Raw genomic sequence first — 16,768 nt, forward strand, 5'->3', positions numbered from 1 at the left:
TTCAATCCACTATACCAGTCTTTCTATTTGGTTTTACAAGCCACCTTTCACACAATAAATCGAAGGTAGTTATGTCCCCTATTTTATCTTCTCCTGGGTAACTGTTTTCAGTTTCTCAAAGCAATCATCACACAGGTCCTTTACATTACTCACCAATACTTTTCAGTTATCACCTACTGTTTCTAGATTTTATATTTTTGAGAGTAACTACTTTGTTGTTCTGTAGCACCATTGTTTCATTGAGAGTACAGCTCGCCAATATCATCAGTTCTTTCTTTTTTAAACAAATATTCCTAAGTCCTAGTGTTAGTCACTCAGTCATGTCCGACTCTTTCTGACCCTCGGGACTGTCACCTGACAGGTTCTTCTGTCCGTGGGATTTTCTAGGCAAGCATACTGGAGAGGGTTGCCATTTCCTTCTCCAGGGGATCTTCCTGACCCAGGGATCGAACCTGGGTCTCCTGCACTGCAGGCAGGTTCTTTACTATCTGAGCCCCCAGTGGTTATAAAACAAATATTATTATCTAGCAAAATCCCAGCAGCCTTTTTAATGGAAATTGTCAAGCTGATCTCAAAATTCATATGAAAATGTAATGAACTCAGAATAGCCTATAAAACCTTGAAAAAAAAAAGTTGGAGGGCTTACATTCCTGATTTCAAAAGTTATGGTATGAGCATATGCCTATAGATCTTATGTCTCACCTATATGCCTACAGATAAATTGAACAGGGTTGAGAATTCAGTAATAAACTCTTATACCACAGTCAGCTGATTTTTAACATGAGTGCCAAGAAAATCCAATGGGAGCAAGAACAGTCAAGAAATGGTGGGACAGCAGAATATTCACATGTAAAAGAATGAAATTATGACACCTAGCTCACATCACATACAAAAATTAACTCAAAATAGATTACAGACCTAAATGGAAGTGCTAAAACTATAAAACTATTTTTTTCTAAGAATACAAGAGTATATCTCTGGGACTTTGGATTATGCAATGGTTTCTTAATGATGCCAAAAGCTCAAATAAGAAAAATAAAAATAGGTACTTGGGCTTCATCAAAATTAAAAAGTTCTGCTTCAAAGCATACTATCAAGACAGATAATTCCTCAGCAGTTCAGTGGTTAGGAATAAGTGCTTTCATAGCCAGAGCCAGGTTTGATCTCTGGTGGGGTAATCAGCAAAAAAAAAATCAGCCAAAAAAAAGAGAGAAACAAACAAAACACAACAAAACAAAGAAAATAAAAAACCCACAGAACGTTAGAAAAGATTTGCAAATTATGTATCTGATAAAGATATAATATATCTGATTATATATCTGTATATCCCTATACAAAGAACTGAGCAATAAAAAGAAAACATAACTCAAAAATGGTCCAAGAACTTAAACAGATGTTTCTCCAAAGAAGATATACGATGACCATTAAGCACATGAAAGGACTCTCAACACCACTAGGAAAATACAAATCAGAAACGCAATGTGATAGAGGACTTCCCTGGTCCAGTGGTTAAAAATCCACCTTGCAATGCAGGGAGCATGGATTCTATCCCTGGTCAGGGCACTAAAATCCTGCATGGCTCAGAGCAACTAAGCCTGTGCACCACTACTCGAGAGCCCATGTGTGTACAACAAAAGATCCCATGTGACCAAGACCCAGTGCAGCCAAATAAATTTTGTTGTTATTCAGTCGCTCAGTCATGTTGGACTGTTTGCAACCCCATGGACTGTAGCACGCCAGGCTACCCTGTCCTTCACTATGTCCCAGAATTTGCTCAAATTCATGTCCCTTGAGTTGATGATGCCATGCAAACATCTCATCCTCTGTTGCCCCTTTCTTCTCCTGCCCTCAATCTTTCCTAGCATCAGAGTCTTTTCCAAAGAGTCAGTTCTTTGCATCAGATGGCCAAAATATTGGCGCTTCAGCTTCAGCCATCAGCCCTTCCAATGAATATCAGGGCTGATTTCCTTTAGGATTGACTGGTTTGATCTCCCTGCAGTTCAAGGGACTCTCAAGAGTCTTCTCCAGCACCATAGTTCAAAAGCATCAATTCTTCAGTGCTCAGCCTTCTTTATGGTCCAACTCTCATATTCATACATGACTACTGGAAAAACCGTAGCTTTGACTATATGGACCTTTGCTGACAAAGTAATGTCTGCTCTTTAATACACTGTCTAGATTGTCACAGCTTTTCTTCCAAGGAGCAAGTGTCTTTTAACTTCAAATAAATTAATTAAAAAAAAATACAATGTGATACCACTTCACACTCACAAGGATAGCTAAAATCAAAAAGAACAGACAACAACAAGCATTGAAGAGGATGCAGGAAAACCGGAATCCTTATACATTGCTGCTAGGATTGTAAAATGGCTCAGTCACTTTGACTGTTAGTCATTTCCTCAAAAGTTTTAACGGATTTACCAAATGACCTTCCCCTAGTTATATACCCAAGAGAAATGAAAACATTTGCACACATTGCCATTTGTGTGGAAATGCTCACAACTGCGTAATTCATAATAGCCAAAATCTAGAAACAATCCAAATGTCCATTAACTGATAAACAGATGTGGTGCAGTCATTCAATGGAACATTATTCAGTAAATAAGCAATGAAGCTCTGATACATGTTACAACATGGATGAACCTTTAAACAAAAGGAACGAAGTCTGTCACAAAAGATCAAATGTAGTATACTTCTAATGATATGAAACGTTCACAATGGGCAAATCTACTGAGACAAAAAATTCCATTAGTGGTTGCCAGAGCTGGGAGAGGGGAGAATGGAGACTGACTACCGGTGGGTACTTTTGGGGTAATAAAAATGTTCTAAAATTAGACAGTAGTAATGTTTATGCAACTCTGTGAATATACTAAAAACTGACTGAACTGTAAACTTTAAAGACACTTTAAAGACACTTCTGAGTTTAACTCAGAAGTACATGAATTATAGTATGTCAACCTCAATAAAGCTGTTATTAAAAAAAATATTGTTCTAGCCATATTAAAATAACCAAAAATAGAAGCTAAGATGCAGTGACTACTATATGCCAGACAATGTACTACTATATATTATATGCTTTACGTTATTTTAGCATCACAGCAGCCTCTGAAGCATTTATCAGTTGCTGCTGCTGAACAAACTACCCCAAAACTCAGTGGTTTAAAACAATAACTATTATCACTCCGAAGTCTACAGCTACAAGCTGGTTACTTCCCTTGCTCTGGACCAGATCTGGCTATCTTTGAAGTACTTCCTCATGCATCTGAGGTTAGTCTCAACTAGGATGACTGATTCTACTGTACACTGTCTCTCAGCTTCTTTGCAGAGTGGCCTGGACTTGTCACAGCAGGAGCAACGGTCCAAGAGAACTAAAACACTTAAGACCCCTTCAAATCTGGCTCAGACCAGTAAAGACTGTTGCATTCTATTGCAGACCATGATAGGCCAACTTGACCAGGGTTCAATCCCTGGGTTGGGGAGATCCCCTGGAGTAGGAAATGGCACCCCACTCCTGTATTCTTGCCTGGAAAATTCCATGGGCAGAGGAGCCTGCCAGGCTACAGTTGATAGGACTGCAAAGAGTCGGACTCGACTGAGTGCACACGGGCAGTTATGTAAGTTACAGGTATGGTGTCCTGTGTTTTTACAGTCCATGGGGCCGCAAAGAGTCGGACATGACTGAGCAACCGAGCACACGCATATAGTCCAGGTTGGGTTCAAATGGTAGGAAGGAGACTTTACCGCTTTGTGGGAGGATCTGTAAAATTAGACCATGGGGTCGCAAAGAGTCGGACACAACTGAATGACTTTCATTTTCACTTTTGCTGCAAAATTACAATTTTTCTAACAAGTGGAAACCACTGTACTGTTAAAAAATGGAGAAGCTTGGATCTAAACATGGTTATTGGAATTGAGAGTAAATATTCCTCATCACTATACCATTTTTCTTCCTAGGTAGCCTCAACACTTTATTTGTGCAGCTATTTGTTGATTTTGACCTTAGTTAAGAATAACTGGACTTCCCTGGTGGCTCAGAAGGCAAAGCATCTTTCTACAATGTGGAAGATCTGGGTTCGATCCCTGGATCGGGAAGATTCCCCGAGAAGGAAATGGCAACCCACTTCAGTACTCTAGCTTAGAAAATCCCATGGACGGAGGAGCCTGGTGTCCATGGGGTCGCAAAGAGTTGGACACGACTGAGTGACTTCACTTTCACTTTCTAAGAATAACTGAATTATTAAAATTTAATTGTTTTGAAACTTTGTCAATATTATCTACATTAATGAAAGTTTTTGAAACTTCACAACTTAAAAAAATTTAGTTATAAAGTTAATCAATGAGAACTAAAAGTTGTTTTGTTGTTGTTTAGTCACTGAGTCATGTCTGCCTCTTTTGTAACCCTGGACAGTAGTCTGCCAAGGCTCCTCTGTCCATGGGGTTTCCCAGGCAAGAATACTGGAGTGGGTTGCCCTTTCCTTCTCCAGGGGATCTTCCTGATCCAGGGATCAAACCTGTGTCTCCTGCTTGGCAGGCAGATTCTTTACCACTAAGCCACCTGGGAAGCCCAAAATTGTTTTGATAAAATTCCAAACCAGAAATTATTGAATAGAGTTGCAGTTTTCATATCAGTTTCAGCATCAGATGAAATTTGACTTTATTTTGTATGCATAATACTAGAAACTTGAGTCACACAGGTAGTTGCAAGGGATAAACATTTGTAATAGTTTTTTAGTTTTCATTTTTAAAAACTTTGGGCCAAAAGAACAGCAAAGATAGTAGAAAGAGTTTCCTACACCCTTCATCCAACTTCTCCTAATGTTAACATCTTACATGCCCATAGCACAATGATCAAAATTAAGAAATTAATAGTTACAATACTATTCACTAAACCATGGACTTTATTTGGATTTTGCAAACTTTTTTGATAATGTACTCTTCCTGTTATAGGTTCCAATTCAGGATCCTCCATATGGAGATCTGAATGTTTTTCTGAAATCTATCACCAACGTATTACCTATCCTTTAAAAATTGTGTGAAAATTATAAATTTGAAAAATATATCCTCAGCTATTTCATTCAAGTAACAATTTAATATGATACAGTTATCTGAAGAGTTTTGTAGCATAGCCTAGATCACTGGTTTCCAATGGTGGCTGCACATTAGAATCATCTGAGTATAATTAAAACTCTGCTATCCAGAGTGTATCTCAGACCAATTAAACCACAATGTCTATTAGTGAGATTCAGACATAGGTATTTCATAGGTATTAGAGTTACCTCACTGATTCCAATGTGCAGCTAAGAGTGAGAACCACTGCATAGATGTCAGTGGTTAAGGGAATTTCAACCCATTTAAGAACAGGTAGTCTCTGGGTATGGTTATATAACCAATTCAGCATTCAGTACGTATTTCTCCAAAAAGCCATGAGATTATCAAATGTCTTATATTAATGAAGATATATATATATATATAATGTCATTATTTTGGTTTACCATTCATGGAATTCTGACAAAAGATGATACATTAATCTGCCATAACTTTTTCTCTATTGAAACTAGACTGATTTCCCAATGATCAGTAATTCTTTTTCATTTACTTTTTTTTTTGCCATGTCATGTAGCATGCGCAATCTTAGTTCCCTGACCAGGCATAGGGACTCAATCCATGACCCCTGCATTAAGAATGTGGAATCCTAACCTCTGGACCACTGGGGAAGTCCTAGGAATCTTTTTTTCTAAACCAGCAACTTGGTCCCCTATGAAACATCCGGCAATGTCTGATAGGAGTTTGGTTGTCACAACTTGGGGGAGAGGTGCTCCTGGCATCTAGTGAATTGAGAGGCCAGGGTTTCTGTTAAGCATTCTGTAATGCACAGGAGAGGCTCCCACAACAAAGAATTATCCAGTCCCAAATTTAAGCAGTGCCAAGATTGAGAAAAAGTGTTCTAAATCTTGAGTCCTATAGGAAAAATTTGCTTCTTGGAGATTATTCACTGCAACATTGTTTCTAATATTGCAAGAATGGAAAGAGTCTAATTCAGCATATCCATACCATGGAATACTATGCAGCTGTTTAGAAACAAAACAATCCTAAACGTTCTCTCCATATTAATGAGGAAAAAATCTCTAACATACAGTAAGTGGAAAACAAACCAAAAACAAAATGCAGAACAAGGTATACAGCAGCTATCATTTATGTACAAAAGGGGAAAATCTATCCAATTTGTTTGTAAAAAGGTAAATATTTTGAAGGATATACAAAAATTGATAATCCTGTTTGCCTTTAGGGAAAGGAAATGGGTTCTTGTGGGGGCAGGAAGAGAGAGTGTAGTGTCTTTTATACTTTTTGACCTCTGAGCCATGTTGCTATCACCCAGGGAGAAAGTAAATTAAAAAATATTAAATCAACAAACCCCTAATGAATCCTTTAAAGCTAACAAACAGCTTTTCTGCATGAATTATATTACTCTGTTTAGAAAAATCCTGCTGCATCCAATTGTGTTAGGCTGAGGTTAAAGAAAATAAACAGTGGGGCCCCATCCCAACAACACATCTAAATCTACCCTGGCAAGGTTTGGGAAACCCTCAGGTTTCTCACAAGGGTACTTCTCATGTACCATTCTTCACAGGAAAAATAACATTGTTTCAAGCTTGTAAAAACATCTTTTTTTTTTTTCCTTTACTCTGTGAGCCCAAGTTTCCTATCTGTAAAACAAGGGCAAGGACTATAGTAGTGTTTTCCAGACATCTTTCCTTCCTTTGGTAATATACCATTTACCAAGCTAAGAGCAATTTAAAATACCAACATATAAAAAATATACAAGGGCTGTACTGGGAAAAACAGGAATAAGGCACATCTGCTTTGATGTTCACTTTCTTCCAGCTACTAAATAAAGTACAGAGGAGAACATCTAGGGTTCAAAAAACAAAACAACCCAGAGCAACCACAATAGCGACAGCTAACATTTACTGAACATTTTCTGTAGATCAGGCACTGGTCTGAGTGCTTTATGTAAATTAACTCTGTGTATTTTCAAAACAATTCTATGACATAAATATTATTATCTCCAACTTACAAAGATAAAGTGGCAAGTATGGCAGAATAGTTAAAAACATGGACTCAAGAATAACTTCTTAAAAAAAAAAAGAATCTAACTTCTAGGATTTGAAATGGGGCTCTCCTACTTAATAGTTGTGTGACCTTAAGCAAGTTACTTAAACTTTGTGTTGTCTGTTTCCTCATTTCTAAAACGGAGAAAACAGTAGTATTTACATACAGGATTCTTAAAAGGATTAAATTACTTGAAAAAAATGGGTTATTACTATGACCAACTAGTTTCTACCCAAGTTTGCATAGCTACCAAGTAAAAGAGTCAGGCTTTGAACCCAGGCAGTGGGGAGTGTACATTTCTACTTTGCTAAAAGGCGATTACCTGAAGCATGAGTTTAAAATCATGGTACTCAAACAAAAATTGCAGAGTTCCTCCCTTGGTAAATAGAAAATTATTTATGGACTATTATATACATATATACATACATATATATATATTTTACTTATCATGTAAGAGTTTGAAGCTCTATATTTTTATAGTATTTACCATAACTTGTCAAGTGTAAAGTTAACCCTGATGATGCTCCAGTAGGTTGTATTTTTAAATGTCTGAAACTTTATTTTAAAAGTGTACATCAGGATTTCCCTGGTGGTTCAGTGGTTGAGAATCTGCCTTGTAATGTGGGGAACTCGGATTTGATCCCTGGTCAGGGAACTAAGATCCCACACATCTTGGGGTAGCCGGTGAGCCGAAACTAGAGAGCCGATGTGCCACAACTAAGACCAGACGAAGCCAAATAAATAAATATTTTTTAAAAAGTGTACACTGAAAAGCTTTTCTTGCTAATCTGCATTCCACCTTTCCCTGCTGCAACATCCCAGCAAGGAAGTATTATGACATAAATGTTTAATTACTTCTATTCTAGTGGGGAAATCTGAGCTCAGCTTAGCTAAGACTGCTGCTGTACAGCAATAGCATAGAGCCCAACTGTCTATTTACAGCTTGAGGACTGATGCCAGAAGCAGAGCAGTAGGGAAACTCTGGAAATCTAGGCGGTTTTGCTGAGGGCCTCTCACTATGCTTAAAGAAAGTGAAGTGAAGTGAAGTGAAGTGAAATCGCTCAGTCATGTCTGACTCTTTGCGACCCCATGGACTGTAACCCACCAGGCTCCTCAGCCCATGGAATTTTCCAGGCAAGAGTACTGGAGTGGGTTGCCATTTCCTTCTCCAGGGGATCTTCCCAACCCGGGGATCGAACCCGGGTTTCCCGCACTGCAGGCAGACGCTTTACTGTCTGAGCCACTTTCAGTTAAATCTTACCCTCTTTTAAATTAAAATACAAAACCATCATCCAAGGCAAAGTACTCTGGAGGTAGTTGTGATTTGGCCCCCTTTCTGTGTTTCCTATTGCTACTGTAACAAATTGCCACAAACCTGGTGATAATAATAAAACAACATAAATTTGTCATCTAGAGTTCTGTGGTTTAAAAGTCCAAAATCAAAGTGTCAGCAGGACTGTGTTCTTTCTGGGTGCTGTAGTAGAGAATGTTTTCTTGACTTCTCTAGGTTTTGGAGGTTGCCCTTCATCTTCAAAGCCTGCCTGCAGCAGCTGGTCAGGTCTATGTCCTCCTGCATCACTCTGACACTGACTCTTTGGTCTTCCTCTTCCATCTTTCAAGAACTCCTGTAATTGCAGCGGGGTTACCAGATGATTCAGGGTAATCTCCCTATTTTCAGATTAGCTGATTAGTAAGTATCCTTAATTTTCTTTTGCCATGTAATATAACACATTTACTGCTTCCAGGGATTACAACACAGACATCTTTCGCGGAACCATTATTCTGTTTTCCATACTTTCCTTAGTTCAAATAATTCAAGGTTCATTCATTCAATAAGGTCATTTTATTGAGCACTTAATATATTTTAGTCTCTGGTAGGCACTGGGGGCATACATAAAAGAATTGAATACTATCTTATCTGTCTATACTTAATGGGCAATTCATGAAGTGCAGTTACCAGAAGTAAGTTAAAGGCAGAGACTATAAGTAACTCTATATACAGGTGTAGTGGAATTGTATTAGAAGTGTTTTTTTCCTTTGTAGCATATGCAATTATGTTGCTAAAAACAAATTTACTGTGAAGGCAATGTGATATAGTGAAAAAAGTTACATTTTTAAGAGCCAGGCAAACTAAAGTCTAAAGATAGTTATCTGACTTTTTGAGCCTCAGGCTTCTCATCTGTAAAATGGGGATAATATGATCTATTTCAAAGTGTTGTTTATTTTAAGGATTAAACAGGAACGCAAGTTCTCCTGGCATAGTATTTCACAAATGTTAATTTTCTTTCCCTTCTAATATTTTAAGTATCTAAAATTCATTTCAACATTTCCATGACTTGCTTTACACTAAACTACCAAAGAATATAAAAGAAATGTTAGACATAGTTCCTGACAACAAATTTAAAACGCTTTTAGTAGAGCAACACACTTGCATACATGGCACAATTAAAAAAGATCAACGGCTCCTGAACAGCTCCATGAAAAAGTTCGGACTTAAGGTTAGGAAAAGCAAATATAGAGTGAGGTAACTGAGGTGAATTTCCCTTTAAAAAAAAAAAAAAGCAAGCAAGCAAACAAAACCAGACTCACAGATTGAAATATGGTAAAGAGGAAATTTAGGAGTGTCTAACTTTAGAGCTTGAATGGCCTTTGAGATTAATCTAGTACAGTGATTTTGAAACCATTGCCAGATCCCTAGAAGTCCACAGATGTGAAGGAAAAGGGAAACCTAATTGGATCCCTTGCCTCATGTATTCGGCTTTGCCTACAAGGTGAAACAAAAGATTACTAGAAGAGAGCTTTGGAATTACCTGTGGCTTTTAATAGTCCATAATTCTTTTGAATTCAATCAAGAAAAAGTAAATGTTCATGCAGAGCTTTGAGACACAAGTATCAGTAACTATGGAAATCTGATAGACCTAGATTTGCATTGTTTTATTAACGATTTGGAAGAATAGGACACAAACTACCAATTTATCAACATCACCGTTAACGATAACGTAACACTGCACTTTCCCTGTACCTAGGAGTTAATTTGACTCTACACGTATTTCATCGCACATCAACCCTGAAGGCAGATTAGGGGCTCACTAATTTCTATGTTCAATCTTTCGTTTCTTGTTGACAAAGAACTAAGAAAAATAACTTTCTGAAGGACACATAAGACACGGCAGATGGAGTCCAGACCTGAATTTGATATGGTATCTTTATTCCCCAACCAGGCTGCCTAATGAGGTTGAAAATACATCATCCATTCATCATCCACCCACGAGGAATGCGTAAAAATGCACAAAAAACATCACTGCATATAAACAGTAGTGTGAAACTCGAGAAATTTAAGCTGGGTTTAAATAAAAAAGAAAAAGTCGACCACTGAGTGCGTTCTTTCCTGGGTCCTAGGTCCGCAACACAGAGCCCAAAGGGAAGCCCCCTAAGGAGGGTCGCCGGCCCTACCGGTCTCACTCCCTACCTCATGGAGGTTCAGAGTCCCGCTCCTTTCCCTCATGGGTATAACCCCTGTGCCGGTCCATTTCCTCACCGAGTCACAAACCAGCTCCCCCGGCCCGGCAAACGGCAGACACTGTCAAGCGCTGTCTCCACGCCGCGCGTCCCGCAGCGGAGAAGTAAGCTCGGGTCGTAAGGCAGGAAGCTGCTTAATGCGCAGCCGCCGCAGCCTCCAACCACCCGCCAGCGGAGGGGCGCTAGGCCGCCCCCGACCCGCTCGCCGCGGCCAGGGCGAGGCCAGAAAAGGAAGCTGCGGCGCCAGGGCGCCGCGGCCAGCGAGGTAAATAGCCACAGGTTTCTCTCCGTCGCTCGCGGTAATTCGTGTCCTAACGGCAAGCTTTGCCCGCTTCGCCTGTCGTCTTCTCCCCCGCTTCTACAGCCAACGGGAATGGAACAGTCCAGCGGGGGGGATTGTGGGAGGCGCACGCGTGAGGGGTGGAGGGTATGTCGGGGGGGCCGGAGGAGGAGGAGGTCGCGGCGGCCGTGGCGGCGGTTGGTGGCAGTGGGGGCGGGGAAGGGGGGGAGGAGAGGAGAGGAGGTGGAGGAGGAGGCTTGGGCTCGCGCTGCTGAAGGTACGCGTGAGGGCCCGCGCCAGAGCTGGCTTGACAGGGGCCGAGGGGAAGGGGAGGACTGTGCCACAAGGCGCCCCAGAGGGAGTGCGTACTGGCTGGCGGGCGCGCAAGGCGGCCGAAGGCGGTGGTTGGTGGGAGCAGCGAGCGACAAGCCCAGATACACTCTGGCGCGTGCGGGCGGGCGTGCGCGCTCCGCCGCCCGAGTCGGGTGAGGGGGGAGGACGAAGGGGGAAAACGCGAGGAGGGAGGAGTGGGAGGTGGGGGGGCACGAGGCGCCCTTCGCTCCCTCCCTCCCAAGGAGCTGCCGCCGCCGCCGCTCTGCCGCCGCCGCTCCCGCCGCCATTTTGGGTTCGCTTTGCGGAGGGGGAGAAGATCCCCGTCTCGGTTGCGGGACCCGCCTCCCCTCAGTTTCCCCCGCTTAGCCCCACGCCTTTCCCCTCTCCTCTCTCGCATTTCCGCCAGTCCGCTCACCCGCTGGCCGCCTCCTGACAAGCGGGAGGGATCCGCTGTGGACCAAGGGAAGCGGAGGAGCCTGGTGGCGGCCGCCCCCTCTTCCCCACTTCCCTGCACTCTCATCTCCCTCGGCCTCGGCCTCTGACACGGTGAGTAGAACCGTCTGGGGAGGCCTCTGGGCCTAAGTACTTCCTCCGCGACTCAGCCCCTGGCTTCCTGGGAGCTACTGTCATCTCCCGGACCTGGACCTCCGGGAGAGCGGCGGTAAGGATGGGGGAGGGGAGGGGAGGGCAGGGGATCCTGAGCTCGCCGGGAAGTCCCTCCCGGCGGGGGTGAAGGGGTGTCCCTGACAGGCGGGCTCCTGCCTGGGGGAGGGGGCGGGAAAGTACGCGAGTGGAGGCGGAGTCGGCGGTGCCCCTGACAGGTTAGTTTGTGTCTCGTGGAGGAGGGATTGGAGCATCCCCCATAGTCCTGTTTGTTTCGTTTAAGGGATAAAAGTGGCAGGAGGCAAGATTTTCCGTACGGTCAGATCTGTGGTGTCTCTGACATGCTGAAGTGTATGTAGGGACTACAGGATGATCTCAGTTTCGCAAGTTTAATAAATGTTGCTTGTTGCTTTGGGCATTGAAAGACATGTTTTTGGTCTAGAAGACAGATGGTCTGTTGGTGTATAGCGGCTGTGTTTGTGTGCGTATACAAGGAAGGAAAGTGTTCCGGAAGAGTTTGCTTGTATTTTTACAAGTGTAATCGAGTTCCCCCTTATACTAGCTTATTTTTAAAATAAAGCTTGGGATGTTCCTTGCTGGTTGATATGTTTGTGTATTTTAGGATTTGGGATTGCCTTAATACTTACTTGTAAAGAGAAGTCATGGCAGTATTTTGGAAATATAGCGTGAAGTGGTGGGGTCAGGAATAGGAGAAACTTATCATAGCTATTCTTAAGAATAGTTTGTTGCTCAGAATAGACTGAATTGTTCAGATGTGAAGGCCCAGAACATCTTTACTTGAACAATGTACTGTGAGTGTATAAAGAATGGATGGAGTTTTTGTTGACCTGAGTTTGTATTAACACTTCGTAATAGAATAAAGCTTTTATATTGTTCAGAATGCTCTTTCAGTTTGTTTGTAGTCATAAATCTCTGTGGAAATGGTGGGATGAATGTTTCCTCCCATTTTACAAAATAGGAAATTGAGGCATAAAGACATCATTTTTTCAAGGTCATATGTTAAATTGGTGACAAACTTGGGATATAACAGATACTTTTGACTCCTAGTCCAGTAGTATAGTCATCATATCATGACATCTCAGGAGATCTTTGTCAGGCAAATCTGAGTTTATTGGAAAGGTAGGGGCATATTGAATGGTATTTGGTAGAGATCAGTTGTGTCAGACAGAACATAGGTTGTCTTTGCCAGGTTGGCCTGTGAGAGATGGGTATTCCATGAGGATATTACTTTTTGTTTATGGAGGAAGCAGAGCGTTTCTAATACTTGAGTTTGTGTATTTGAGGGAGGGATATTTAACTGGTAACATAGAAGCAGGGTGGGGGCTGACAGCTTAACTTTAAGGGAGAAAGGATCTTCTTTCATTCATTCAACAAATATTTACTGAGTAACTACTCAATAAATGGTCCCTGCCTTGGGGTGAGAATAATCAAGGTGACTCTGTTGAAGCAGCTCGGGTACATTTGTCTTGACAGTGGTAAATACTGAGACAGTGATACATATTGAGTCGAGTGAGGCAGACAGGTCAGTGTGGAGTTGAAACTAGAAAACCTTCCTCAAAAATATACTCAGTTTGGAGGGAATTTAGATCTTCCAGACGTTTTACTGTGGAAGGACACAAGTGTATTTAAGCATCTAATAGGGTGCCCAGTTTGTGGAAGAGTGTGCTGCCTTTTGCATTTTCTTTTGGCATTTCCCAGTAAACTCTTTTTGGGATCTGGAATTGTCAGTATATGTGCCTGTGAATATTGGAACTTTTTGGCTGTGCTGAAGAAATTCTTCGAAAGACTTAATTTTGTAGTAAGGATCCCCTTCTCTGAACATGAGAGAAGTATACTTGAATTAAGGCAACTTAACTGTATTTCTCTGGAAAATAGTGTTTTTGATTTGCTGGATTAGTGGTTCTTAGAAGTTTTTTTGGGGTCCACTTATTCTTCTGAGAATGTGATGAAAAAACTCACTGTAGAAAATGTTGGGCATGAGCACAATCACACAAATTATGCATACAATTTTTAGAAACTTAAATTCTAATGAAGTAGAGCCAATTTATATTTAAGTCTCATTTAAAAGTCTTTTTTTAAAAATAGTTTTGTTTGGGAGTGGAGATGTTGGTATGAGTTTAAGATGAAAGATTTTTTGACAGTGAGCATGCTGACAGTAAGGGGAACTTTAAGATCTTTTTTATTGTTTATTTTCTATTCTTTGCAGATTAATTTCTGCAGTGTTAAAACATGATTCTAATTAGGTGATCAGAGAATGTGGTATAATTGCTTTCTAGTTTTGCATTGGGACTGAGGAGTTTTGAAGCTCATTTCTTGGAATTTATCTTAGTTATAACAAATGTTATTGAGTTGTTTTTATGCAGGGGACACAAAGATGAATAATATATGGCCTTTGTCCTTGAAGCTATTCTAATTCAGTTGAAGTTATGAATTGCATGTTAGTGGGAGCCTTTAAAAGGACAAGGTGGAAGGAAGCATATTTCTTCTAGAAGTTGAGATTTCATGACTTAATTGCCTGAGAGGTTTTGCTGTTATTCTTAGGAAGTTACAAAGTCTTCACATTCTGTATGCAACTTTGCAGCTTAAAAAATGTGTTTTGGTATTATTTGATGTTTTGAGATGAAGGATCTCTGGCTTGAAAAGGATGTAAATGTTGGTGGCATTTTTTATCTTGTTTTGGATGTATTTCTGTAGTGGGTTTACATAAAAAGGTCTTAATGTCATTTTTGGATAGACATGTATCTAGAAAACACTGGGGTGATTTGAAAGACTACCCCTGAATCTAGTACTGAAAATTAAAAATAATTACTGAATTTTTTAAAGAAAAGAAACTCAGAAAGGTGTTTTAATGGTACAGATTACAGGATTCAGTCAGATAATGGAAAGGTCTTGAGAAAATTGGTCTGATTGTCTCTATTGTCATGTCCTCTGGGTAAGAAGTCATGTAAATTTGTGAAAAGTTTATTTTCTCTAATTTTTAACTTAGTAGGTTCCTACATTAAAAAAAAAACACATCATTTATGTGTGTGTGTGTGTGTGTGTGTGTGTGTGTGTGTAGCGTGTCTGTATCTTTGCATATGGATAACATGTATATAGTCTCCTCTATGTATGAGATACTTCACAATTTAAAAAAACAATTGTTTGCAATAATTACAAAAAATACACAGGATCTTAAAGGATCAAGAATAGAGTGATTTTCATGTCCTGTTCTTGGGTTGTATTCTAAGATATGAAGCATAACTTCCCTGTCTTGCTCAGTGCTGTGCCTTTATAGTGTCAGCAGTACCACTTGAGGTTTTATTCTAAGTCTTCCATGCCTTATGAATAAAGAATTTGGACACATTCAGTCCTGCCTAAAATAATCTGCCTGCACATGGTGAGAAAGTTTTACCGTGTGTGTAGGTAGTGAGTCTCCAATAAATAATTTCATATTGTTTTTTCAGGTATGCATGTTGATTTGAGTTTCTTAAAGATAATATATTCCCTTATATTACCTTAGATTGTAATCCACTGTGAGGTCTATTTTGTGCCAGCCTTTCCAGAAGCATGAGCTAGCTTAACCCTGGCTATCATGAGAGAGGGAAATGAAAGTAGTATTTAAGCTATATTGCTAGTCTTTTTTTTTTTTCTTAATGTCTATCTTTAAACTATTTGTAATTTATTTGGTTTATATTCTTTCATTTGGAAAGGTTAGGTTTCATGCTTATGATTTGTTATCTGAGTTAATAACTGTCATTTCATATTTTAGAAATCACTTTCTTAGTGACTGGGGGTGTTGGTGGCAGTGTGATGTCAACACAACATAATAAATTATGGCTTCAAGCAGTAATGAAATTTAGCTAATAATCTTATTGCTATTTCAGAGTTATATTTCCTTCATTGAACATCTAACTTTTTTTAATGTTTGAAGAATATATAAAATTTTATTTTTAGCATTAATTGTTTTTGCTTTCCATAGTTTCTAATCATTTGCTGTCAGGCATTTGCAAGTTGATGACAAGAGTTTATATATTTTTTCCATTTAATTTTGTTCGTTTCTTGAAGTGTGGAAAATTTCTAACCTGGAGAGCAATGAAATAAATAACAAAGTTCTCATGCATTCAACATCCAGCTTCAAAAGTTATCCAAACCCAGTTATCACACTATATCCCTATCAACTAGCATCTCTTCATCCTCCCTTTCTTTATTTCAGATATTATATCATTTGATCCATAAATACAGTGTATACATTATTTTCACTTTTAAATGGGGAATTATTTTCCTTTAGTTAGGTTTATATAATTTATTAAATAAAAAAACGTTTCATACCGAATGTCTAAACTTTTCATACCGAATACTTACAGTCTGTATTACCTGTCAATAGGGATTCCTCTGCAACATAAGAAGAAATGAACTGAATAGAACTTTATTTAGTTGCCTTTAGATGTTTGCGTTGTAAAATGCAGTTGGTTCCTGTGTTTCCTAGAAAAGTGTATCAGCTTTTTTTTCAAACACACAGTGAGAAGTAATGTCTCTTAGTTTTTTCATTGTTTTTTTTTAGTCATAGTGACAAATTGCTAAAAACATTTTCTAGATCCTTTTCAGTTCAGTTCAGTTGCTCAGTCGTGTCCGACTCTTTGCGACCCCATGCATCGCAGCACGCCAGGCCTCCCTGTCCATCACCAACTCCTGGAGTTCACTCAAACTCACATCCATCGAGTCAGTGATGCCAACCAGCCATCTCATCCTCTGTCGTCCCCTTCTCCTCCTGCCCCCAATCCCTCCCAGCATCAGAGTCTTTTCCAATGAGTCAAGTCTTTGTATGAGGTGGCCAAAGTACTGGAGTTTCAGCTTTAGCATTATTCCTTCCAAAGAAATCCCAGGGCTGATCTCCTTCAGAATGGACTGGTTGGATCTCCTTGC

At 40.0% G+C, this 16,768-nt stretch overlaps 2 protein-coding genes across 10 annotated transcripts in view; one reads left to right on the forward strand and one right to left on the reverse strand.

Moving 5' to 3' along the window:
- The window catches only part of DAP3 (death associated protein 3), a 40,342-nt gene extending 29,604 nt beyond the window's left edge, over window positions 1-10,738 (reverse strand). The window contains exon 1 of one of the 2 annotated variants that reach the window (XM_010838273.1): window positions 10,649-10,738. Coding sequence is in view for 1 of the 2 variants with exons in the window: in XM_010838272.1 (XP_010836574.1) it covers window positions 10,580-10,584 (5 nt within the window). In the remaining variant the exon portion in view is untranslated. Of the gene's footprint in view, window positions 1-10,579 lie in introns of both variants that reach the window. The other variant, XM_010838272.1, reaches the window with a different exon arrangement.
- Window positions 10,739-11,111: 373 nt separating this feature from the next.
- Window positions 11,112-16,768, forward strand: part of ASH1L (ash1 (absent, small, or homeotic)-like (Drosophila)) — a 210,193-nt gene continuing 204,536 nt past the window's right edge. For 3 of the 8 annotated variants that reach the window (XR_825127.1, XM_010838274.1, XM_010838280.1), the window contains exon 1: window positions 11,707-11,788. The gene's annotated coding sequence lies outside the window, so the exon portion shown is untranslated. Of the gene's footprint in view, window positions 11,187-11,705; window positions 11,789-11,817; window positions 11,904-16,768 lie in introns of those variants that run through there. The other 5 variants (XM_010838279.1, XM_010838278.1, XM_010838277.1 and 2 more) reach the window with 5 other exon arrangements.

The sequence above is a fragment of the Bison bison genome, unplaced genomic scaffold (assembly GCF_000754665.1).
Source record: "Bison bison bison isolate TAMUID 2011002044 unplaced genomic scaffold, Bison_UMD1.0 scf7180017864093, whole genome shotgun sequence".
Taxonomy (NCBI): Eukaryota; Metazoa; Chordata; class Mammalia; order Artiodactyla; family Bovidae; genus Bison; species Bison bison.